This window comes from Ilyonectria robusta, assembly GCF_021365365.1.
Source record: "Ilyonectria robusta strain PMI_751 chromosome Unknown BGZ61scaffold_67, whole genome shotgun sequence".
Taxonomy (NCBI): Eukaryota; Fungi; Ascomycota; class Sordariomycetes; order Hypocreales; family Nectriaceae; genus Ilyonectria; species Ilyonectria robusta.
This window is the reverse complement of record NW_025764501.1, coordinates 24,232-49,624: the sequence shown is the minus strand read 5'-3', so window position 1 is coordinate 49,624 and position 25,393 is coordinate 24,232. Positions and strand designations below refer to the sequence as shown.

General features: G+C 51.3%; 5 protein-coding genes across 5 annotated transcripts; 1 reads left to right on the top strand and 4 right to left on the bottom strand.

Annotated features, from left to right (window-relative positions):
- Nucleotides 1-4,120: 4,120 nt before the first annotated feature.
- BGZ61DRAFT_573567 (histidine kinase FIK) lies at nucleotides 4,121-8,398 on the bottom strand (the record flags this gene model as incomplete). The annotated part of the gene is made up of 5 exons (XM_046256133.1): nucleotides 4,121-4,627; nucleotides 4,690-6,189; nucleotides 6,251-6,517; nucleotides 6,603-7,429; nucleotides 7,579-8,398. 5 exons carry the CDS (start codon nucleotides 8,396-8,398, stop codon nucleotides 4,184-4,186), a joined length of 3,858 nt encoding a protein of 1,285 aa, XP_046094095.1. The 3' UTR covers nucleotides 4,121-4,183.
- A 3,776-nt stretch (nucleotides 8,399-12,174) lies between these two features.
- BGZ61DRAFT_282737 (uncharacterized protein) lies at nucleotides 12,175-12,381 on the bottom strand (the record flags this gene model as incomplete). Its single annotated transcript, XM_046238476.1, has 1 exon — nucleotides 12,175-12,381. A coding segment is annotated over one exon (207 nt), but the record flags the coding sequence as incomplete, so codon positions are not given.
- An 829-nt stretch (nucleotides 12,382-13,210) lies between these two features.
- BGZ61DRAFT_374134 (kinase-like domain-containing protein) lies at nucleotides 13,211-13,926 on the top strand (the record flags this gene model as incomplete). Its single annotated transcript, XM_046242306.1, has 3 exons — nucleotides 13,211-13,343; nucleotides 13,504-13,615; nucleotides 13,677-13,926. Coding segments are annotated over 3 exons (495 nt in total), but the record flags the coding sequence as incomplete, so codon positions are not given.
- Nucleotides 13,927-16,196: 2,270 nt separating this feature from the next.
- On the bottom strand, nucleotides 16,197-18,852 carry BGZ61DRAFT_500681 (CP2 transcription factor-domain-containing protein; the record flags this gene model as incomplete). Its single annotated transcript, XM_046251599.1, has 3 exons — nucleotides 16,197-18,393; nucleotides 18,557-18,712; nucleotides 18,839-18,852. The coding sequence occupies 3 exons, from the start codon at nucleotides 18,850-18,852 to the stop codon at nucleotides 16,197-16,199; spliced, it is 2,367 nt and encodes a 788-aa protein (XP_046094092.1).
- A 4,715-nt stretch (nucleotides 18,853-23,567) lies between these two features.
- Nucleotides 23,568-25,333, bottom strand: BGZ61DRAFT_468065 (major facilitator superfamily domain-containing protein). Its single transcript, XM_046247842.1, has 2 exons — nucleotides 25,037-25,333; nucleotides 23,568-24,978 (listed from the first exon to the last, which is right to left on the bottom strand). The coding sequence occupies exons 1-2, from the start codon at nucleotides 25,269-25,271 to the stop codon at nucleotides 23,732-23,734; spliced, it is 1,482 nt and encodes a 493-aa protein (XP_046094091.1). The 5' UTR covers nucleotides 25,272-25,333; the 3' UTR covers nucleotides 23,568-23,731.
- Nucleotides 25,334-25,393: the final 60 nt, after the last annotated feature.

Below are 25,393 nucleotides of genomic sequence, written 5' to 3'. Positions count from 1 at the left end.
CTCTTATGGTTCGAAATCCAGTGTTGATACTCGTCTTCAAACGGCTCAAGGCTGTCGTCACCTTGCGTTGCTGGTGCTGCGCAGCGGTTTTCTTCAAGGTATTCTTGGAACGGATTGCTGTACGTCTTCCGCCGTTTGGGAGCTGGTTTTTCGCCATCCACGGCCATTCGAGGTAAGCTGGTCTCACGATACTCGTAGTGCCATACATCGTGAACGATTCGCTTGGCTTGACGAATCCATTCAGGGTTGCCGACCCACTTGCGGTCGAACCACTTCCAGCGGTACGCTGGATGGAGCGCCAGGCCCGTATAATAGATAGGCGTTTCGCGTAACAGCTGGTAATACTTATCAAGTTTCTCCTAACCTAAATTGATGTTAATCCTGAAGTGTTCGGGGTCAGGAAAGTATTCAGCTACAGTCTTGTAGCCCTTGAGCTTGTCAAGAAGGAATTCGAAGCCTTGGACGACATCCCAAATATTACCATATGATCCCATCCATCCACGCTTCCGCTTGCGAATTTGGCCATCGCCTTCAAGCATCTTGATCGTGTATTCAAAATAGCCTAGGAGCTGCGCAAATATCCCGAGAACATCCCAGTCCTTGTCAGATAACTGATGTTCTGGCTCGCAAATATATGGTAGTTTGGCGGACTTCTTCGTAGTCCTCCTTTTGGTCTTGTGCTGTTGTTCGAACTCCACCCGATATCGCGCGATAAGCAGTTCAATATAATCACGCAGCTGAAGCGCGCGTCGGATCATGTATAATTGCGAAAGCCATCGAGTATCGTTGTCCAAAACAACGTCCAAAGGCTTCTTAGTCTTGACTTTAGGGTCAGGCGACTGGTCGAAGGCGGTCTGCTGGAGCTCTCGAAGCAGGTACGTCAGCTTGTCAGATCTGTGGATAAATACCACAACATTGTGCAATTTGCCCACCGGACCCCTTTTCTGCCAAAGCAAATGCTCGGCTTCTGATAAAGGCGCCTGTCCAGATAGCTGCCGTTCGAACGCGTCAGCTTTGTGGCCGAACAGCATGCTTTTGGCCGAGAGGTTCAGAGTGTGGCCAAAACAGTGCCCTCGCCTAGCCTTGCCAACGAAGCCCAGCTCTCCTCCAATTATCTCCATAGCGGTATCGTTATTTTCCGCGTTATCCAACGTGAAATATCCAATCTTGTGTTGAATCTCATAGGCTTCGATAATGTCGAGGATTTCGGCCGCGATATTGGTACCAGTGTGGCTGACGCTGAGCTCGGGGACCCCTATCGTAACATTGCACGGCTTGTTGTTTTCGTCCCTGAAAAAACAACACACTCCATATAAAGCATGCCGATTTCCAGACCTCCAGCCGTCAAATGAGATGTGGATGAGGCCAGGCGCCTTGTGGAGTACCTCGACAACCTTCTGCTTATGTTGTTTGAATGCTGAAGCAACTTTTTCCTTGATTGTCGTGTGGGTAACGTTGGCGTCACGAACTGAGACCGACGGGTTCAAGCAGTCGAATATTTCTCGCAGCTCGTTTTCTTCTGCAATGGAAAAAGAATGGTTCCTTGCCACGATCCAGTTTATTAGAAGCTGTTGAAAGTAATCGCGGTCGAAACGCTTAATAAAACTGTTAGCAATTGCTTGTTCTCGTGGGTTGTGCAAGTTAAGCTGCATGGCCTCCACGATGGACTTCTGCCCCTTCGCCTTAATACTTGTAGAATCGGCTTTCTTCTCCGCAGTTCCTTTCGTCTTGTTCAACGGAGCGCGAATTCCATGTTCGGTAAATAGGTGATTATACGCGTTTTGAATGCCATCGGAGCCAAAGTTGCCTGGACAGGGGTCCTTCTTGCGAATGCAGGCGCGACAGACCCATCTGCGCTGCTCGTCCTTTTGGATGTCATATCCAAAAGGCCAGGCCCAAGAACCAGTATCTCTGCTTCGTTCGGAGAGTGCCCAGCCACGGAAATGATGCCGAAGCGTTGCTTCGTGTCTTTCTTCGTCTTCGGAAGGGGTCTCGGTCGGTCTCGAGAAGGGGTTCGGGGTTGAAGGCGCCCGAGAGGGCGTTGGGGACGGCGTTAGATGGGGAGTAATAAGGCAAGAATCGGACGAAGCCATCGTGAATAAAAGCTCGTGGTCGTCTCAAAATCGCGTCGAAAATAGGGCAAAGCGTATCAACAAAATGTTACGAAGAAAGAAAAAGGAGATTTGTCTCAATCGTGGCCCCTGAGCTCTGGCCAGAGCTACCCCTGACCAGGGGAGCGGATGGATCCTCACTTCGGTGAATTCGGTAATGATAAGATATGGCTTGGCCGAAGGCAAAACAGGTCTACTCTAATGGCCCCAACTGAGCATATTGACAACTAGCTGGGTCACTACAGCAAGTATCCTAAAGCTAAGGAAGAAAGCGAGGAAAAGGGGAGAAGAGGGAAAAGAATAAATAAAGGGAGCCTCCTGCAGCTCTCAAGCTTTTGTGAGTTTTTGGGACCCACATTGATCGGTCAGTCTCGAGAAAACAATTGGAAAATGAATGAATGATGACCTACCTTTTTCTTCACTTTGTTGTTATCATGCAAAGCTTTACCCGGCATATTGTGATTTATATCGTTCTAATGAGAAAAGTTCGGCGGTTCTAACGGCACTGCTTTCGTTAAATGGCAGTAAATGCCGTTTGGTTAAGAGAGTTCCTGACGATGTGATTCTAGGGTAACTGTCAACCAGAGTTAAGCTCGCACACCTAGCTTGGCGGGGAGCACTTAACTTCAAATCCACTCCATCCACTCCACGAGCGCTTCGAGTGGAATGGACCGTGGATCCACTCAGTGGATCCACGCGTGGATTCAGTGGAGTGGTTTGCAACCCTGGCTTTGAGGAATGGCCGCTCGAGAATGCTTCGCTCAAGCGCATAACCAAGAACGGCAAAACAACTTTCCAGGTACAGTTCGACTGGACTCCTTGTACAACGCATGGGCATGCTAGCAGCACCGCTCAGGATCGAGTTAATTTACCCTCCACACGGACGAGGAGCAGGGCCAAGCGTGCTTCAGCTCCAAGAGCTAAATACACCCACAGGAAGATGATCTTCTCATCGAGTTAAAGGAGAGCAGGGAGATGCTAGCGTGGCCCGAGATTCACCAGCGGTTCAGTGAGGCCTATCCAGGGCGGTCCGTCGAGAGTCTACAGGTGCATTACTCTACGAAACTCAAGAGTCGTGAGAGACCCTAGGACGTTGTTGGCAGTCACTTTCACTTCTACCTTATCGACCCAATTCCCATCCGTATTCGCTTCTCCGCCATTTCACAAGACATGCCAATTGCCCATGCGCCGGATCCCCAACTAGTGGCATAGCTGCCGTTCACCCATCCATCCATCGCATTCAGGCCCCTACGCCCACCCCCATCTACCTTATCCCCAATCACTCCATTTCCTGACCAACCGTTATATTGGTCTCGAACTTCTTCCACCCAGCTCGTCAACATCTACACAGTACATGGCCCTACCCCCTTGACAAATGCACCAGCTAGGCTGCGTCCTTTTCTTTTTGTTCGTGAATTGTAATCACAGTAGTGGGCCTTACTAACATTTTCCTTCCCCCTTTTCAAGGGGCGAGCAGACTGCCACCGCTCTTGAAGCCAATCTTTCCCATCTCGAAAGCAAGTTCGATGCCATCCTAGCTGCCCTCGAGGCTAGCGTGCCTGAGCAACCCAAGACCTCAAAGCCCGACAAAGCCAATAGTAAAATACTGGCAGAGAAGGGACCGGTAAAAGATGATATCGAGCCGGGGCAGACTGCATGAGTTATGACGTCTACTGTGATGCGAGTCACCGGGCGTCGTGGGTTGTTGTGATGAATAAACGAATCGAGGTATTCTTGCTTCACAGATTGCTAGTTCCTGTTGCATCCTTCTGACGCCCGTCCCAAGTTCTCTCGTCCCAAGTTCTCCCATCCCAAGTTCTCCTCTCCCATGTCAATTGGTGCCGCTCTCCGTAAACCTCCATGCCACGGCTTCGTCCAGTGTCATCTGCTATTAATTCAGTCCGGCGATAAATATCACGATGGTAATGGCAAAAGAGGCAAAAGACAGTTTGTCGAGAAACTGGTGGGAGAATGATCCCTACCAGCCATGGCAGTTCACATTCGCTAGAGTGGTCCCCAATTTTCTCCCATAGACCACTATATGAGAATCTGAGACCGGCAACACAACTCTGTTAGTTCGACAAGCTTCGCATATCAGAGAAATCGAGACGTGCTCTTGCCAAGGCTTCGTCCTGCTCGGGTGACACGGCGGCAGGTCCCTCCTGTCCATTGCTCGAGATGGGCTCGCGACTGGTGAAGGCTCGGTTCTCGAGAGTCGGTCGCAACATGCCCTGTCCACCATCCTTATGTTTGGACGCCTTCGCTTCCGCATGCATCGCCAGCTCGCGTTCACGGTTCTTTTCGAGTAGGGGGCCTCCAAGAGTGGCGCACTTGAGAATGGTCTGCATCAGATGGTTCTGTTGCAGAGGTTTGGAAAGATACTCGTCCATCTGCGCTTGGATGCACTTCTCGCGGTCGCCCATCATCGCATGGGCTGTCAGAGCGATAATCGGGGTTCTGTGGGTACCCATTCCTCGCTCGTATTCTCGGATCTTACCCGTCGCCTCGAATCCTCCCTGTTGTTGTGTTAGCCTTCCAATTAAATACGAATTACAGCCACTTAGAGAATCCTGCTGACCATAATGGGCATCTGAACGTCCATCAGAATGACGTCAAACTTCTTCTCCTTCACGGCCTCTACGGCTTCCCAACCGTTACCAACCACTGTGACGGCGTGGTGGTACTTCTCCAGGATCTTGACCGCCAATCTTTGATTGACAGTATTGTCCTCGGCAAGGAGAATCTCAAATGACTTGGTGTTATCTGCGAGGGAGGGTGTGGCCCTCTTCTCGAGTGCCGGAATCATCCCGTTGCCTATATCAGTGAGCTTGCACGGCGTAGTCATATAAGATGTGATGCCCAGATCCATGCACGACTTCAAGCTGACATGAACGACAGGCGCTAAGAGGACAATAGGGAGGTACTTGAAATCATCCACGGCTCTCAGCCTCATGGCGGTGTCGATCGAATCCACGATAATGGCATCATAAGGAAGAGCGCCGCCTGTCTGCAAGCGGGTAAAGGCGGTGCCCTTTTCGGACTCGACCACCACAGGGTGGAGGCCAATCTTTTCAAGCATGCCTCGGATGGCGGTTCCAGAGCCCGATTGAGCCTCATCGACGAAGAGAACCTGGTGACCCCGGTAAGGTCGAATTTGCTGCTCAATCATCTCGCTGTCGTCGTGGGCCAGTCTAACTCGGCATGTGAAGTGGAAATCGCTGCCCTTTGCATGCTCACTGTTGACCCATAGGTCACCACCCATCAGGTTCACCAGTCGTTTCGAAATCGATAGACCAAGACCAGTTCCACCAAATTTGCGAGTCATGGAGCCATCGGCCTGCTGAAAGGTGTCAAAAATCAAGTCCAGCTTGTCCTTGGCGATGCCGATACCGGTATCCTCCACGATAAACTCAACAGCATATTCGCCGGGCCCGACGTTACTCTGGTCTTGTCGTTCTTTGATCGTCAGGCTGACCTCGCCGTGCTCAGTAAACTTGATAGCATTGCCGACAAGGTTGAGAATGATTTGTTTGAGACGGAAGGAGTCACCAATGACATAGTCCGGCACAGAGCTGTCTACCTTGTAGGTGAGATCCAAGAACTTTTCATTTGCCTTGACAGCAAGAGTCTTTAGGGCATTGAAGACCGTTCCCCGCAACGTATACGGGATCTCCTCAATCACCATTCTTCTGGCTTCAATCTTGGAAAGATCCAGAATGTCGTCAATGATTGTCAGGAGGCTGTTGGCAAGATTATTGACGATATTCAGCATCTCCCGTTGATACTGATCCAGATTGGTGTCGAGCGTGAGTTGGGTCATGCCAATGATGCCGTTCATGGGAGTTCGAATTTCATGAGACATGTTGGCGAGGAACTCTGATTTTGTCTTGTTGGCCAACTCGGCTGCTTCTCTAGCCTGTGTATTCCTTTGGATAGAGTCTCTCAGGTTGGAAATCATTTGGTTGATCTTGCGTTTTAGTTCGTCCATCTCGCCAGAAGCTTCGACATCGACAAGTTTGGTAAAGTCGCCGTCGGTTGCCAGATTTGTAATATCTGAGAAGGCGCGCACTTGGGTCGTCTGCGTCGGTATTAGTATGTTGGTATTCACCTAACTTCTCCATCTTCGAACGATAGCTTACCAAGTTGCTGGCCATAGTGTTGACATCAGTCGTAATCTCCTTCCATCCGCCATCGAGCCCAGCCACATCAGCCTGAGCTCCCATCTTGCCATCAACACCCACGTCCTTGGCAACTCGCTGTACTTCGTAACAGAAGCTAGACAGACGGTCGACCATGTTATTGATGGTTTCTTTGAGGACTTCAATCTCTCCGTTTGCCTCGACGTCGATCTTCTGGCTCATGTCCCCATTGGCGATCGCTTGAGTCACGGCAGAGATACTTCTGACCTATGGAAATAGTTAGCACAACAATTGCAGGCAGTGACACGCAACGAGTCGTCAGGCCCGTAAGCGTCCGGGTAAGGAGCCTTGCCTGGACTGTGAGGTTCGAGGCCATGGTGTTGACGTTTTCAGTCAAATCTTTCCATTTACCCTCAACATTGGCGACTTGGGCCTGTCCGCCAAGAGTTCCATCCGTGCCGACTTCACGAGCAACCTTGCTCACTTCCACAGCGAAGGTACCAAGTCGATCTACCATCTGGTTTATGGTATTCTTGAGCTCCAGAATCTCTCCCTGGACTTCAACACCGATCTTCTTTGTCAGATCGCCCTTGGCCACAGCCGTGGTGACTTTGGCGATTTCTCGCACTTGGGTTGTCAGGTTCATTGCCATGCCATTTACGTTTTCCGTGAGATCTCTCCAGGTGCCTTCGACATCGTGGACAGTGGCCTGTCCACCCAATCGGCCTTCCGTTCCAACCTCTCTAGCAATCTTGGTGACCTCACGGGCAAACTGCTGCAGTTGATCGACCATGGAGTTGATGGTCGACTTGAGCTCGAAGATCTCTCCCCTGCAGTCGGCCTGGACTTTTTGGGTCAAATCTCCCTTGGCGACAGCTGTAGTGACCTTGATAATGTCGCGTACTTGGGTCGTCAAATTGTTGGCCATGGCGTTTACGTTGACGGTTAAATCGTTCCACATGCCCTGAACTCCCCCAACATCGGCCTGTCCACCCAATATACCTTCAGTTCCGACATCTCTTGCCACACGCGTCACCTCGGAAGCGAAGGTTCGTAATTGGTCAACCATGGTGTTGATGGTCTGTTGCAGTTGCAGGATTTCACCTCGCGCAGGTCTTTCGATCTTCTTGGTCAAGTCTCCGTGAGCCACGGCGGTTGTTACCGACGCAATTTCTCGTACTGTATTGTCTCAAGTTAGATAAATGACAAGAGCTTCGGCGGGCGCTGTGGGCAAGTTTACCTTGATCAGTCAGGTTCTGCGCCATGACGTTCACTGGAAGGATTTGTTAGATATTATTGGGGCAATCGGTTGGTTCTCAGGGAGATACCATTGTCTGTCAATTCTTTCCACGTTCCATCAACTCCACCGATCCTAGCCTGACCACCCAACAAGCCTTCGGTGCCGACCTCGCGGGCTACGCGCGAGACTTCGCTGGCAAAGGTTTGCAGTTGATCCATCATGGCGTTGATGGTCCGCTTGAAAGTGGTGATTTCAGGATCCATTTCGACAGTATTCATTCTGACCTTCATGGTCAAATCACCACCCGCGACTGCCGTCACAATCTCACCGATTTCACGGAGAGCCTTTTGGAAGGCCTCGTTGGCCTTCTGGTGCTTCCAGAGCTCGCGTTCTAGAGTTGCGATGCGTTCTTGCTCCAAAACCTCGAGAGCACGCTCCTGCAATTGCTTCTGTTCAAGGAGCTGGGCATTGACACCCGCGAGCTCGTCGCGCTGGCAATCGAGCAGCTTCGACTGGTCATCGACATGATCACGAAGTCCTTCGAGGGCTTCCTTGGTCAGCTGGATAGACGGCAGATGCGGAGAGTGCAAGCTACCTTGGGCGTGGAAGACCTTGGTCTTGGGGCGGGAAGGTAGGGAGAGGCCATCTTCGCCAAACAGCGAGTCCATCGTCTCGTTGGGGGTCTCGGGGGAAGTGGTGGTAGTGGTGGATGCCTGGCCCTCGAGCTTGCCAACACGCAGTGCGAGTTTCTGGAGTTCAATCTCGAGGTTTCGCTTGGCAGGCGTCTCGCGGCCGGGGAGCTTGACGTTGGAGGCAAGGCCCACGGGGATCGAGCCAAGCGAGCGTGAGTCCGGGGCAATTGAGGCTACGATCTCGGCAGCGGCCGCCAGAGCCGCATCGTCGACCATTCTGCAGGGCAGAGACTGCTGAGCCGCAGTTAGGCGACGGGAGCTTCAAGAGAGCGTTTCGGACGTCAGCGGAGGGATATTCCGGCGAAACGACGATGGCAGAGGCACAGAAATCAGTGTGTGAATGAGGGCGCGGCGGCGCATCGGGACGGCGAGGGGCGGGCGCCTTGGAGACGAGGCACAGCGCGCGACCGAAATCAAAGACAGAGCAGTGGAAGACGGCAGGGCATTCTCGAACCAGGGTATAAAGGAGAGACGGCGACGGCAAACAAGGGATTCAGACCGCGGCTGTGGCAGGCTTGGAGTGAACGAGATGCGGCGAGAGAGATCGTTGGCAGGTCGGCCCTAACGTTATATTGTCTCGAAATCGGATATCGGAGGGGGGACGATGGAAGGCGGTGAAACGTGGGAGCGCAGAACGAGGTAGGGCGAGACTCGGGCGCTTGGGCGGTGCGAGATGCTGGAAGACTGATTGGGGATGAGGGCAAGGACATAAGATGGCCCTTGTAGCAGCAGGGTCTTCGGGCCCCTCTTGGCGGTTGGCGGCTGACTTCTGAGGGGCAGACACTGTAGCGTACGTACTGTCTACCTTGGTACTTATTCCGCTGCAGACGTGGGCAAAAGGTACCCAGTAGGTAGGTATGTAGGTAGGTGAGGTAGGTAACGCAGTCATACACTACAAAGTCTTGCTCGCGATGGTAATAGAACGAGTGGGAGTCCAAGAGAGAGGAGATAAGGCGGGGCCCCGACAGCCTTAGTACCTACTGTGGCTTCCAACCAGGCTTAGCCTCTTTTGTTCGGGGGCGTGAGATGGGATTACTGCGTAGTTGGCTGGAGGTCCGGCGGGGAGGGGATGCGGGATGAGCCCACCCATGCCAGTGTCAACAGGTACTACGCACTACGTAGTATGTATATTTGCGATGTGCAGAGAGCCTGAGCCAAAAACCCTGGCTGGAGGGTCAAGTACAGTACGATAGTCACCACGTACGTACTTTCAGGGCTCCGGCTGTGTGTCTGCTGAGACAGCACCATAGGTACCTCATGCTCGGTTGGGTTTTGCTGTTGTACTACACTACGGAATACGCACATTAGTAGTGTGCCGTGCCCGATGGAAGTACCTGTATTGGTTGGTCATTGGCCTGTACCAATGTGTACCTACACTATGCGAGGACTCAGCACAAGACACTGAATGTCTCCTTCATTCAGGTGTCAATGGCTCCGAGACAAACCGCTTTCGCCTGGGCGCTGATAAGGGATTGTTTCGGATTTGTAACCGCCTGTCTGACGTTCTGCCTAGTGCTGATCTTGCATCGTGAAGCCGACATCTTCAGAACCGTTAGATAGGAGGTGATCGCGTGGCAACTTGTTGCGCTCACGGTTCAGAACAAAAAAGTTCGCCGTTGTTCGTAGTGTTCATTTGCTTTTCACAAGTCGCACTTCTGCATGTTAGGTGTATCGCTCAAGTTGCTCAGTGAACTTCGTCTGCTTACCAGAATTGAGGCAAGCCAAGACCCGTCTGGCTATTACAAACATCCTCCGACTTTCTTGTCTCTATTCTCGAACCACCATCACTGGTCTTTTTGACCTGTTCCGTCATCATTGAGGTCATCCTTCTACTAAACCTGTCTGGTCTTTAAGCCTCCAGCCCCCTGGCCAGTCCCACATCAACCCTGCTATGGCTGAGGTACAAACAGAGACCTCGAGCACAGGCTGAATCTCCATACTGTTAGCAGGGATGTAATGTAGCTTTTATGTAGAGTGACAATTGCGAGGACTTCTTGCACCACCTAAAATAGGTGAGAATCAATGTACCTTTGCGCAAAAACAGGATGACAGAGATTTGTGGGCCTATGGCCTGGATTCCTAACATCTCACCGAAGGGACACGAGTCTTGCGGCTATCGGAAGTTGCCGTGCTGTCTCTTCGTCATGCACGTTCACGGAGACGGAAGTGATCGACGGGATGAGAGCTCCTGAGCTACATCTGACGACTTCAGCGCAGGCCACAATTCAAGTCGCAGTTCAATCCAGCTTGAATTGAGGAATTGAGGCCCCAATTCAACTCAATTCAACTCAATTCGGCGGCCGACCAGCTCAACGCAATTCAATCTGCGAATAGCTTTAAATTGAACTCGATTGAGGTCTAGAATAACTCAATCTTCCAGCTCTGGATGGCTGATATGAGGCTCCATGTCCCCCTTGCTTGACCTCCAGGGCCTAACTATGCCCTTGTGCCCCTTCTCGAGCGGAACCCTGGGCGGGGCCTGAGCCGCGTCCCCTTAGGAGGATTTTCTACCAATAAGGTTGGTTATCCTGCGGGAATGTTATTTTGGGGAAGACGCCAGCCCTAAGCATGAGCCGGGGTGCACGGAACTTTCCATATGCACGATCTGATTGGCAAGCTGTCACTCATACGGCTTGACAACGGCACTTTCCGAAGCAAGCGCCGACCACGGACATTAGCTGAACTGTAAGGATTGGTTCAGTATCTTGCCTAAGGTGTTGACAACTCGTTCCCAATCACCAGGCTACCTGGGACCAGAATTGTCACTGCAACCGGCTCCATGCAGTAAAATACACTCGTCATCGAGGTTCTCCAAGGAGCCCCACTTACCCAGTTATGCTCGTGGAGACGGCTGTCTCCGTGAACAGCCTTTTTATCACATGCAAGCTGCAGGGAAGTGACAATTATTGCCGTTGCTGGGATATTTCGATGACGATAACATCTCGACTGCTCTCTGTGGAGATGGAGTATGTTGGATTATCGACGTAGTAAGATGATCCAACTACACAAGATCTGCAAACCTTCCGCTGGTGGTAGTCTGCCAGTAAACATACACAACCGTTCGATGAGGGAGGAGCTCCTCTGCGGTGCATTTCCGTAATATCAAGTCGGGCCGTGTAACCTTAGTTCCTCTTCCGCCTTGGCCCGCCGTTAGCTCGCCGATGATCCGACCGGCGCCGTCGCGTTAAAACAGATCAACAAGGGGCGCACGGGAGATACTGGACCGAAACTAGTAAGCCTGGTTTAAGGTTTCTACAGACTTCAGCTTGGCACAATTGAAGGTGCGTACAAGTGTAGTCACATAGTCTTCGAAAGAAACTTGATCGTATTCGAAGTAATCGGGATCTCGAGCATTGAAGAAAAGAGAGCGATCTCTCGATCCGGGCTGGATATGACGTGGAGTTCCGCTGGCGCTCCTGCGACTTGAGTTCACCACCTTGTGTCGCGCCGGAGTTTGCCGACACCCCCCCCCCCCCCCCCCCCCCTGTACGATGGACTGAAAAGACGCGAATCAGACATGCTCTCAGCTGCGCACGGGAATGGCGAGGATCAACAGCTACCTGTACAGGATCGGAGCAGCAGAATCGGATATGTGCGACTGTGGACAAACAGCAGAGACGATGGAACATTTTTTGTTCCGGAGCACGAAGTGGGATGCACCGCGGGGAGGGATGCGAAGGATCGGACAGGCAAAGATGGGAAACTTTAGTTCTTTTTAAGAGGAAAGGCGGCATCGGATGGCCCAAAATGGGCACCTCGAGGAGACTTGATGCAAATCAGACTGGATAACATACTAACTAACCAAATTAGCGGCCAAACCTGGCGATACTAATCTGGTGGCTGCGGTATTTAATCTGAGTATCTTTATCGAGACTGTTCTGTTCCGCCAAGTCTCGGAATTCCTCCACTTCCTTCCCTTCCCTTCCCTTTATTCACAGTGACTTATTCTTTATGAGACTTGCCCTATCTCGAGTGGTGTTTCCGCAAGCCTTCCGACTTCTTGACTTCTCGCCATCCTCGCTCCCGCTTGTCAGACGCCGACGCTCCTCCTCGTACCAAGTACTTAGGGCCTTGCTGTCGAACATTACTTCGTCGTCTTCGATGGCGGTGGGTTGGACCCAGGTGTAGGCGTCGAGGTCGACTTCTGGGACGGAGGGGTTGAGGGCTTGGAGACCTGGGAGGAGGTAGCAGGTTTCTTCTGGTTCTGAAGGTGGAGGAGTGATGGCGAAGGCAGATATGTGGAGTCGATTCAGGATGATATTCGAAGTGCTGAAGATGTTGACTGAAGGAAGATCAGGTTGTTTAGGAAATGTGCTTCGGGATTGGCGTTTTGTTTCTTTTAATAAGAGTTCTAGAACGCCGTCAGTGAGTTTTTGATAGACGTAGAGCATAAACTCAGTACGTCCGTCAACGCTCGAATAATATGATTCGACTTGGAACTTAACTTGAAATATAACCCGTGTAAAGTCGTTCCGCAAGCCTGCCTATCTTTCACCAAAAAACCGAACCATTCAACGTCGGTCCCACTTTAGTCTTCTACCGCTTCGGTTTCGAAACACAGGATACTGGGTGCCTTCGAGATTGTACCGACGCGCAAGGGGTCCTCAATCCGTCTCCTCGTGCACTGTGATTTACTATCACGGCGCTCTGACTCCTCCGCCGCTCGTCGCTCGCTCTGGTCTCAAATTCCAGCATCGCGCTTTGCTACCGATGACGATAAATATACGTCGCCCTCTGCATCAAGACCATCATCATGGGTAACGGCCAAGGAAAGCTCGTCGTCATCAATGGCGAAGGTACGTGCATCCCTTGCGCCCTTGCCCGTGCGTCCCACCGCCTTTACCCTTCTTGTGACCCTCCCACGTCTGTCATGTGCGATGCGGCTTCGTCTGTGCGGCAACCCTTCCACCCTCCCACCTCCCCCTGTTTCCCCCAACTTTTCCTCACGGGGGTGGGGGCAATTGAGATTGTGGCCTTGCGAGACCGCCGGATCAGACCGACCTCGCTCACGAACCCACGCTGACTCCCACCGCCGCAGTCAACCTCAACGACTTCCGCCTGTTGAGAGTCATCGGCCGAGGCGCTTTTGGAAAGGTGCGCATCGTTGAGCTCAAAGATACTAACCTGTCCTTCGCCCTCAAGTACATCCGCAAGGATAAAGGTATGCCACCGACTCGCTCTTTTCTCCGTCCCACCCATCCCCTCGACTCCGGTCCCACGGTTCCCGTCTCGACACATTCCATCCCTCTGCCTCAAAGCCCCGTCTCGTTAGATTGCGCAATATATTTGCTCCTACGCTGACCGCCATGCCTTGACTTCAGTCGTACGATCCGAGAGCGTACGAAACATCATCCGCGAGCGGCGGATTCTCGAATACGTCAACCACCCCTTCATTTGCAACTTGAGATACAGCTTCCATGATACCGAGTACATGTACGACCACACCAATCTCATGCCGAGGACTGCCATATTTATAACTTACACGCAGCGACAGGTACCTTGTGGTCGACTTGATGGCCGGCGGTGATTTGCGGTTCCACATCTCCAGAAATACCTTCACCGAGGAGGCGATCGGGTTCTGGATCGCAGAGCTGGGTTGCGCCCTAAGGTGTATCCACAGCCGGAACATGATCCACAGAGATATCAAGCCCGACAACGTCCTTCTCGTCATCTACAACACATCCAAGTACTTCAAGACGGAGGAGTCTCCTTTGGGTGAGCCGCAGATAACCGTGGCTGAGTGAGCCCTAGCATACAGGCCTAAGCTCACCCACCGGCTAGGGTGAAAGCAGCAACAGCTTAGGAATCCATGCAAGTCGAGACCCGGATTGGAGTGTTGAAATTTTATAATGTCAAAGAAGTTAAATTCGGGTATATTTCACCTCTGAAAGTAAATTATTGCTGAAACTTAATTAATCTATCTATTACTATTAGTTAGGGTTAACTAGCTATGGAAAAGGAAACTTAGTAACGACTGTTCTAAGACTAAACCTAGACTAATCTCGAATATAGATAGAGAAGAAACTAGGTATAACTATATGCAAGCTCGAGCAGTGGGTTCCGGTCGCCGGCAAAGAGGCAGAAAAGGTCCTCAGCATCAGCGCCCTCCGCCTCCGCCAGCGGGGAGAGCACGAGAAGACTATGGCGGGCACCAAGGAAATGCCCGTCATGGAAGTGCTGAGGCGTTTGGGCAACATCCTCCCAGAAGGTCAGCCAGGGGTAACTGCCGATGCCATGATGTCCGGTAACCCAAAGTTGCCGAACCGTTATGCCCGGTGAGCTAGGGATAGCCGCCGATGCTATGATGCCATGATGTCCGGTAAACTAGGGGGGAGTTACTGATGCTATTATGTCCGGCAAGCTAGGGATAGCTGCCGATGTCATCATGTGCGGCAGCCCAAAGTTTGCCGATGCCTTCATGTCTGCCATCAGCCACACAGGGACCCGGCTTATCCATCGAGTCGACCCTGCAGCCCGTTGTTGCGTCTGGACCAGAGTCAGATATCTATCGAATCTATTGAATCGAACGCCAAGCCTTGGAATTCGAATCGAATGCGACTCCCGTAGATTCGAATCGAATCGAATGCATGTCCCGTGGACTTAGAATCGAATCAAACGCGTCTCCCGTAGATTCGATATCTATCGAATGCCAAGCCTTGATCGAACGCATGACTAATTCCGGTGTAGGTAGAATTACGTCAGAGGAACTGGTGACTTCGGAAGAGATGCCGCAGAGCATAAGTCATTGGTTAAAAACAGGTTCTAAGCTGATCCGACTAGATATCGCTCGTCTCCTTCAGCGACGCAAGTGCATCAACCTATTGGTTATTATTGAGGCTAAGCAGCGGCAGTGAAGACGTGTAGATCCCAGCTTTACTCCATGATCGAATGCACTGAGCCATCGCCACTATCGCAGGTCGCCAGTGCCGTTGAACTTACTAAGTCTTGTGCGAATGAATAAAGCATCCACCAGCAGTGCGAATGACGACCTGGCGCGTCTAATCCGGCGTGTCGCGCGTGAAAACGCCCTTTTGTCCTAACTATTGGTGCTCGCAGATTCTGCAGGTGTTGGTGCAGCAAAACTCCCTGCACTTGGCAACCAGTCAATTCAGAGGTCTCCTTGCTCGAGTCCCAACACTCTGACAGCCCGGTCCCATGTATTCCCTGTTTCTCTTGCCTCAAGAGCCCCTATTGGCTCCTGTCACTGTGCACAGACCATTAAGGCGCATCACGAGGAGCTGAACTGGAAACGTTTCTCGTCCCTTCGTTGCCCAGTCCCTCCGCCCGGGCCGGCGTCGTGTTCTTCAAGTGGAATGCACACTCCAACAGGAGGCGCTGGTGAGTTGTGTATATAAGAGATGCATATTATGTAACAATATAAGGGACTAACCCGGGGAGGCGTTATGGTTCACAGCATACAGTTAGTTTGAGCTAGTTATATAAAAATTTGTGGACTCAGATGTCCACGCGGCCACATGCTCGACTCTGAAAGTTACGTCCGTAAAGCTTGGGTGGAGGCGCCGCCACCTGGGCCAAAACATGTGAAAGCGTTCCAACGACAGGAGGTCCATTCGTCCTGGAACAGGAAGCCCGCGGAGAGGAAAATATAATCATGTAGTCCACCTTACCTGTAAACAGTCGTTTTAATGGCTGCCGACCACAGATTACATGTACTCCATGTCGAGCCCAAGGCATCTTAAGTAAACCTACCATGCCTCCTTCGCTTCCATGTAGCGGCGAAACACTATAAAGTTTTCGTATAAAGATTTAAGTCACAATTACTGACAGAGAATTCTCACTCGTGAACATCATAGAGGCAGCATCCAATCGTCATCAAATCACATGCAAACTCATCATAAGCGTAAACAATCCCATCTCTGTATATGTGATTGTGAGCCCAACCTGGCGACAGGACGGGAAACCAACATAACAAATACATGTCCCAGTCTAGACGTCGGTGCTCGTCTGCCGCAATCCCATCCCATCACCAGGGGAAATGAAAAGAAGTAAGTGATTAGAAAGTGAGACGCAGGACAAATCCGCCCGCTACCTTGTCAGAGCCTTCCGTATCGGGAGAGCCATCAACTAAGTCGACGGCCATCTCCCACTCTCTTTTCACCCCTGAAGACTGCTCGGTTTCCTCAATCTCCAGGACCATGTCTTGGCCTTCCTTTAGTTCTCGAACAACATCGTCGTCCATTTCCACCTCCAACCCGTTCTGAGTTATATGGATCGTACGGGTGACCTGAGATGTGTCAATATCCCACTTAGCTGCGATCCGATGGGTCAACTCCTTCAGCGTTCGCTGCATCAAATAGATTGCCCTATGGTACTCTTTCTGGTCGGGTTCTTGCTGGCTACGGCGGACAACGTAAAAGCAGGCCACAGGCGTGGGACCTTGCTCTGGGAGGGGTCGATATGAAAGGTCTACACCAAGAGTCTCAATCCACCCACTGAGATTCCCGTCATTGTCCGCCCTGTCGACTTTCATTGGCTGATCCGAGCCTTTGCGCGACATATCACCTGTGGCGACGAAGTCAAAGTTCTGCCATTGACTGCTAGGACTAAGGGCAGAGGTTTGTGACGCTAGAGATAGCGAAATCGGCGATGGAGAAATCATGGAACCCGTTATTGAGCTGTGACCGCTCCTGGCCTGCCAGTTCAGACCATCTCGTCCTTCGGTATTGGCAAGTGGTGAGGCATCTCTGGGAAGTGAGACAGGATATAGATCGGGATCATCTAGCTCGTCGCCATGAAGGAATAGAACACTGACAGGCCGGGTGCTTGTGAACATGTCTTGAAGAGTCTGAAGCTTGAAGTGAAGGTCTTCCTCCGAAGACATGCGCCCTCCACCACTGTCAGCGGAGCTAGTTGAGGACATTGACCATGTCCACTTGTGCTTTGTGACTTTTCCAGGTCGCTGCATATCTGCTGTCTTTGAGGAGGCGCTTGAACGCTTCCGCTTGCCGAAGTCTTTCATCCCGCTCTCAGCTTGCGCAATCTGTTGTTTGAGCTTATCGATGGATTTCTTAACATGGGAAACATCGTTGGTGAGCTTCCGTTCGGCTCCATGGTCTTGGAAGAGCTTGACCATGCAGAAGCATATCTCAGGATTGACATCAGCAACAGGTAGAAAGGGATCGAACCGGACTGGGTTAGTTTTAGCGCAAAATCTCACAGGAATGCCCTTGACGCCTTTGCAATAACTGAAGTCGGTGGATAGAAAGTTGAACCGCACTGCGATGCTGAATTCGGCGGCTCCATTAGTCCTGGGCATCCATGTGATAGAGAAGCCGTCAAATGAAGATGACTCGAGCTCTACAAGAGTTTTCTCGTCGTCTCCTTCGGCGGGTTGTCCGGCCTCAACATACTCGACTGCCTGGAGCTTCCTGCCTCTTTGATGCGCTTCGTTGGCCCCTCTGCCTTCCTTCCAGAGGCCCCAATAGATACCTGGCCGTTGTCTCTGCTCGGCGTCCTCAAACGAAATCCGTACAAAGGTACGGTACTTGGTGCCAGGAACTATAGGCAACGTTGTATTAGTATCGGTGATAGACAATGTGTAGGCTTGTCCCTTGTTGAGATAGGTGATGGGGATTTCATTGGCATGCTTGATTATGGCAGTTGGGGCATCGAGAGTTGCATGAAATCGGAACTTTTCTGCAGATGCAGGTAGTGGGTGAGGTATTTGGGTGCTAGGAAACTGGCGTGTTGGGAGTCCAACCGCCGGCAGTGGATTCTGAACGGCGGAATCGATCGATGTCATGGGCTCTTCTAGAGCTTCCGTCTCCATCTGAGAGATGTCTTGGTCCATGGTCTCATGAGCGGGGTCTTGATGAACAAAAGTAGATGGTGCAAAAGCCGGCTGAGGAGGGGGCGCTTGGATGAATGGAGTGAAGTGGTGGAACTGACGAGGTTGCAATGTCTGGAATCCGGTCATGTCCATGACTCCAGTTCCTGGGCCGGGTTGCATCCCATCTCCCGAAGTTGGCATCGACAACGAAGTTCCAAATCCCATTCCCAGGCCAAACGTGGGGGTATGGAGGTCGCCAGCCTGAGGGTGGGACAAAGTGTAGGCACCGCCTGGGGTGGGCGTGTAATAGCCAGGAGGCGCATTGGCGAAGTTGGCAAAGGGTGTAAACCTCCACTGCCCATTCGTGACCCGAGGAGTCGGGTCTTGGTCACGGAAGACATCTTGCGCAATGCCCTGGGCCCTATGTGAGGGATCTAATCAGCAAACTTGTCCTAGAGCTGAAGCGGTACAATGGCAGACGATAGGCGGTAGACGGCAGCATCAATCATGATACCCCGCGCCTCGGGCACAAAGTGTCCCGATAACTCGTGAATGCGAAATCGGGGTGGGCCCAAAGAGCATACCTCTCAGGTTGCGGTGGCGCCTGGACTAAGGGATTCTCGGCCGCAGTAGTTTGAGATATCGCGGGGGCCGTGGTTGAGGTGCTCACAGCTGCTACCTCGGGGAACTGCTGTCGGAAGTTGGCCAGCAGGTCGTCCCCGGGTTTTGCCGAGCTTTCCCTGTAGGACGGTTAATCATGTCATTATATGAGTAAAGAAGAGAGCTTGACGCTGGAGCATGCTCCTGGAGGGTCATTTCCGGATGCGCTTCCAGTCGCAAGTTGCTAGAGGACACAGCATGCTTACCTCCGTCGGAACATATCGATATCGGGTAAGCTTGGCCGCCGAGAGACAGCAACTTTTCCCAGTGTTTCTCAAGTAGTAAGGCTGAAGAATATTGTGTAGTTACGGTCACCGCAGTTTTGCGACCTTGGGATAACGACGAATGCGCGCGATTTGTTGAAAAGATAATCGGGGGGCCACTGTCGTCGAGGCTCCTGAAGTGTGTAAAAGAGAGCGGAGCCAATTTTGGAGAATGCGTATAAGGCTGCGTCTCGTCGCAAACGAGGGAAAGGGTGAGGGGTGAGGGACAAGACAAAGGGGCCATATCTCGATCAAAAACTGCTCTCCACAATGAAAATATTGAGGAACGAAACGCTGTCGTTGGATTGAATCACTCGGAATCTGAATGGGCAGCCTTTCTATCTTATGGTGTACGGTCAGGAAGACTCATGCAAGTGAAGCAAGTGGGGCATAAATTCCAATCTAAAGCCGTTCGCCTTGAGTATTGGGCTAATGCAACTTACCTAGCAAGATATAAGGCTGCCGGGTTCCTCACCAATCACCAACGTATCTCAGGCTACATTTTGGTCTCTGAAAATCACATGCAAAACTATCACGCCTCAATGTCAGCTTGATGCGGCTGACTTCTCAAAGGATGACGCGTATGGAACTCTTTTGCTGAGTAGGCCTCCTGTGAACTTTAGATTTGTGTCAATCTGGGTGCTTACATTCAGCCACCCCTGGACCGAAAGGATATAGAATCAGGAATGCACACAGCTTGTCCAACGGTCATACACTAGGGAGCTCCGAATTCTTGACTCTGCGGCTGAAAATGGTTGGACCTATTTTCTCATCGGGATTGGCTCAGACCTTTTTCACCCGGCCCACAGTCTGCAGTGTCACCTATCCCTCTAATGAATCTCGCATCCATTCGATATCCTGACATGTGAAAGTACGCGTACGACAGAGACAGGCTCTGAGCTGAGATAAGCCCCAGAATGTGTTAGCTTATGTCCTCGTATTTGCTGACATTCAACCAGCCCTTCGTTAATGTGCTATTGAACTTTATCTTTACGACTGATAATGGCCAGAGGTATTTTCTCGCCGGAAGATGCCCAAGGCTGCTTCACTCTGCTTGAAGCCTGTAGTATCACCGACCTCTTCTCATTCGCCTCAGGGCAATCCACTGCATTGAGAATGTGAAATTAGTATGCACCCCCAGCAGCAACCTCGAACTCTACATTTCGTTTCAACCTTGTCCTGCCCGGACCATGATAGGTTTCGTGGAAAGATCGAGACTATGGCCTAATAATATTTCCTCGACGAAGGTTCGTCCCCGGTGGACTCTGGCTCGGCCGAGGCGCCATGGGCATCGTGACAAGCTAGAGTATCGAGATCAAGAGTGTGCTGTCACTGCTGCAGTGCTGTGGAAGTTGGCAGTCCTGTGGATGAGGACACCTCCTAGCAGAGGAAATACCGGGGCCTCAACCTGTCACGGCGAGTTGGATGATAAAAGTGGACATGGTTCATAGCGGAGAAGGGCATTTGGCGTAGGCTAACGCTCATTGGCTAGCGAGCAGCGAAGAGACTGCTAGCGCTAAGCCTTGTGATTGATGGAGCCTCTGCCATGGCCGTGATACGTTCAGAGGCAAGTCGAAAAGAACGAGATGAGAGAGGACGCCACTGGAGACGAAGGGGGCGTCACTAAGAAAATGGCAGATAACGCGAGCCGTGATGCTTGCGGCGAGTTGGGGGCATTGGGCTTTGGGGGTGTCTGAGTGCCAAACTGTCAACCGAGTACACGCTGGGACTGGGAGTTGGTTGTCTCCATGTCCAACTGTCCAAACATTGACTTCGGTGCGTGCCGTGGGCCCCCTGAGAACAGGGTGGGGAATCTACCTACCAATGTAGACGAAATGTAGATGTAGATAGATGTAGATCTACATCTATCTATCTACCAGACGGCCTTGTGGGTCATCTATCTATCTATCTTGCCGTCAGATAGATAGGCGAAATGTAGATAGACGCCAAGGTGACTACGGAAAGTAGAGGGACTTACACATGTGCGTAAATTCCTTCGAAAACAAGGTACCGGTACTCCCACCCCACCACCTACTAACACCCCCTGTCAGATCATTTCCCTTCCCCCTTTCCTCAAGCTCACAGCAAATTTTGGTCAATCTCTTGATATAGCTCCTTCTTTTCAAATGTCAAGTGGCATACTGTACAGTCGACCCACAGTATAGGGCATCTGCCACGATGTCAACTCCAAGCGACTTGTTCAGTCAACCGGTAACTGATCCAAATAACTGCTCAGAGTTATCCAGTCAGCCAGATCTACCAAAACTAGATTCAACATCGTCCCTCAGCACCTCAATTGCCATGAAAGACTGGAGTACAGTTCCTCAAACCGTCCGTGGCCATTGGAATCTCTCGACTCGAACTGGACAAGCCACTGGGTGGTTTTGGGCTCATGGCTATAATGTTCAAGCAAAAACTGCCACCACCGAACCGGGCGCATCCAGTTGGCTTTGCTGCCATTGCATCCAACAGAAAGTTCATAAACCAAAAGCCTATGTCGCATCAAATACCCGGAACATCGAAAGCCACCTCAGCAAAGCACACAAGGTCTTCCATCCAGATCCATCAAAAGCAAAGCGCTACGTATCGGAGAGACCTTTGAATCAATGCAACCTCCATGAGTTTACCGCAAGGAAACGGAAAAGGGATGACTTTCACGACGAGCTGGTTGCTCGATTTGACAAAGCAACATTCCAGCGCCTGCTTGTCCGGTGGATTACGGACGCAAACCTGTCTTTTCGCCTCTCAGAGCACGTGGGGCTCCATGAACTCTTCGACTACCTTAATCCGTTGGTCCGTGAGACTTCAGCAAACCTTACTCACAAAACAATTCGGACCAAGATTATTCATGAGTTCAATACTTACAAAGCCCACGTTACTGATGCTTTGCTACGGAGCCCTAGTAAGGTCCACATTGCATTCGATGGCTGGACCTCTCGGAACAGGCATTCTTTCTTTTCCATCAATGCTTTCTTCCTCGACGACGAAACTTTCCAGCCTCGAAAAATCCTGCTAGGCCTCCCAAACGTCGCCATGGCCCATACCGGGGAAAATATCTGCGCAGCGGTCACGGAGGTACTGGAAGAATTCGAGCTTGTACCACACAACAAACTCGGATGTTTTGTTCTTGACAATGCTTCGAACAACGATAAGGCTATGGAGGAATTAGGGCACAAGTTCGAGTGGCAGGAGCCTGCAGCCCGGAGAATTCGCTGCTTTGGACATGTCCTTCACCTTGTCGCTACGGCTATGCTTTTCGTCCACAATACCCAAGCTCTCGAAGACCTTGACCCGGACGACTTTGATGAGTGGACAAAAAGAGGGCCGGTTGGAAAATTACACAACCTTGTAGTCTGGATCAATCGATCGAACAAGTCAACAGTCATCCTGCGCAGTCTACAAGACGATGACCCTGACAAGAGCTACCCCGGCACGCTTGATGTCGTTCTTGATAACTGCACACGCTGGCTGTCGCAATATTATATGATTGAACGTGCAATTAAGCTCCGTCGCTACCTCGAAGAACTTGTAGACATGACGATCCAATCGAACAGGAAGTCGACCCGATCTCGATCCAAAGTCGCAAAATCGCGAAGCTCACTTCCTCCATGCCTTGAGGAAGACAATCTCCTTACTGATGCAGATTGGGAAGCTCTGAGTTGGTTCAGCAACATTCTCGCCATGTTCAATTCTTGCCTTTTGAGACTTGAAGGTGACTGTCAAGTTCGGCTTCGAAAAGGAGGTGCGGAAGCACAGTACGGTATGGTTTGGCAGGTCGCCATTGCATACGAGTTCCTCTTATCAACATTAGAGAGGGCCAAGACAGACGCGGCGGATCGGCCAGAGTCCAGCTACCTTTCTGCCTGTATCAACTCTGCGTGGGCCAAACTTAATAAATACTACACCAAGCTCGATGAAACACCGATTTACTACGCAGCTACTGTTCTTCATCCTGGAATACAATGGGCGTTCTTGACGAGGGCGTACAGCGGAAGGGAGGGTTGGATTGACAAGGCTCGACATCTCATCCAAACGCTTTGGGAGGAAGAGTATCGGGATCTTCCCGTCCAGTGGGAGATCGCTGACAGCAATCTTCCTGTAGCCGTGAGGGCACGGGAGTACAATCCCTTTGACTCATTCCAAGATGAGCTTATGTCGTATCCGAACTCCGAAGAAGAATCGGTCGCCGATGAGTTCGAAAGGTGGCAGTCTACAAAGCAGGACACATTTTCAAAGCACGATAACCCGCTAGAATACTGGTCCGCCAAGCGGTTTGAGTATCCTCGAGTAGCGAAAATGGCGATTGATGTCTTATCAGTCCCTGCAATGGCTGCCGAATGTGAGAGAGCATTTTCCTCCGCTGGTAGTATGGTCTCTCCTCAGCGGACTCGTTTGGACGCGAGCACAATTGCAGTTACCCAGACGGTTAGGTCATGGCTGAAGGCAGGGCTTCTAGAAGGATATGACGGGCTGCTGAAGGAGATGAGTGGCGAAGTGGCTGGGGTGGTTACTTAGTGGCTAGTGCATATCGTACTTGGAGTGGTAGATAGATGCATCTATCTATATCTACATGTAGCCTACCTCTATCTATCTACATTCCGTTTTATGACTAAGCGTCTACATCTATCTACCTTGGGTGTCGGTAGATAGATGTAGATAGATTCCCCACCCTGCCCATGGGTAAGGGCATCAAGGCCTGACTGGACGAAATTGACTATTCCAGAGAGACAGACGATGGTCCCGTATATGCGACCGAAGGTAGCAAAGCCAAAAACCTTCGTGGCGTAATCGCTAGCAAGCGCATCGGCAAGGGAATCAGCATCGTGATGGGCACACTTACGAGATTGCAGAGTAGTAGAGGGGACGGAAAAGGACGAATGCCACGACGGTGGCATATCCTGCCCAAAGAAAAGGCAAGCAGTTTAGAGTTCCAATAACGGTGATGAATAGCGTCAAGACTCCAAACGTGGTAGGCACACTCAGGTTATTGAGTAGCAGTCCGATGAAAGGGGTGGAAGCAACACCTCCCAAGGGCAGGGCTATATCAAAGAACTTATTGATCTCCCCAGCTGCAATCTCTGACTCCAATATATATCTGTACTGTGCTCTAATGGATGCAATAAAGTAGTTCATCCGAAGAATCTGAAACACGGTTAACAATAAGATGAGAATGAACCAGGGCGAGAGCATCTGTTGGTGGGCTGGGACACCGTGGAGAACCCCCCAGACACCGCTCGCCTCCTGGCGCTCCTCCTCAATCTTGATGCGCTCTTCTCGGTGCTCGTTACTACCGGCAAGTTCTTCGATCTTCTCAAGCTTAGCTTTGCGTTTATTGGCACGAGCACTCCGCACTCGCGTCAACTCTCCCGCGTCCGAGATATCTTCATCCGAGTCGTGGACATCGCGAGTACGGTCTTGGACCTTTTCAATCTTCCTCTTAAGCTCTGGCATGGTGTGGTATGCATGAGATGGCATCAAAAAGATTTCGGCAAAAAATATTAGCACCGGAACGATAAGGTAGCCAAAGAAGAATTTCTCCAGTGAGAACTTGCCACCAGACGCATCGTAAGCCATGCGATAGAAGAGAAAAACGGCTGCGGAGGCATCAAAAGCTCCAGTGATGAGGGCAACCACCAGCCCCGAATGCTTGGGGAACATATTGGCAAGTTCAAAGCTAGGGACAAAGAGGAAAGTCCCCCCCAGAGCTATGAAAACATTGCCCAGAAGGTAACCATCGAATTCCGGGGTGGCGAAGGAAGATCCTATCAGTAGGGAGCCGACGACTAGAAAGACACATGCTGCTCTCCAGCATGAGCGTCTCCCGAACCGATCGAGGGCGGTTCCGGCGAAAAGAGATGATATGTTGGTGGTAATTGAGGCAGAGATGAAGAAGAGGTTCAGGCGCATATCTTGTTCGGCGCAGGGAATGTCAAGACTAGGCTCATCGCCAAATCCCGTCGTCTCGTCGCTCCGGCAGAGTTCATGATATACACCTTCAGCGATCAAGACGGGTTTGAGAGCTGCAAAGCTAAATACGATGCTAGATGCAAGCCAGCAGGCTATTAAAGCCGTTGCGGCCTGAGCTAGAAGATTCTTGGTCAGATCTCGACAGCCATTCTCATGATAAAAGCTTGAACGTACCATATCGCTTGGAATTCGAGACTTTGTACGCTGCGATGTGAGTTTCGTCCTGGGTAATCTCAACTGGCGTAAAGCTTATGCGTCGCCACTCCGATCTGTGGGCGTCTTCCCCAACACCCAAGCACTGCTCATTGGCTGTGCTATCGTTGCCGTTGAGGTTCCCATTACTGCTCGGATTCACAGGGCCTTCGTAGTCAAATCCTTCAACTTGAGTTACATACTGAGCAAGCGACATTTGTAACCGCTAGACGAGGGCGAAGCAACGAAACAAAAGCCGACAGATTTGGTGAATGTCGTTGTGACAATGGCGAAGTACAGGAGAAGCGATGTCCGGCAGGCGTATGTGTTCTTGTTAGA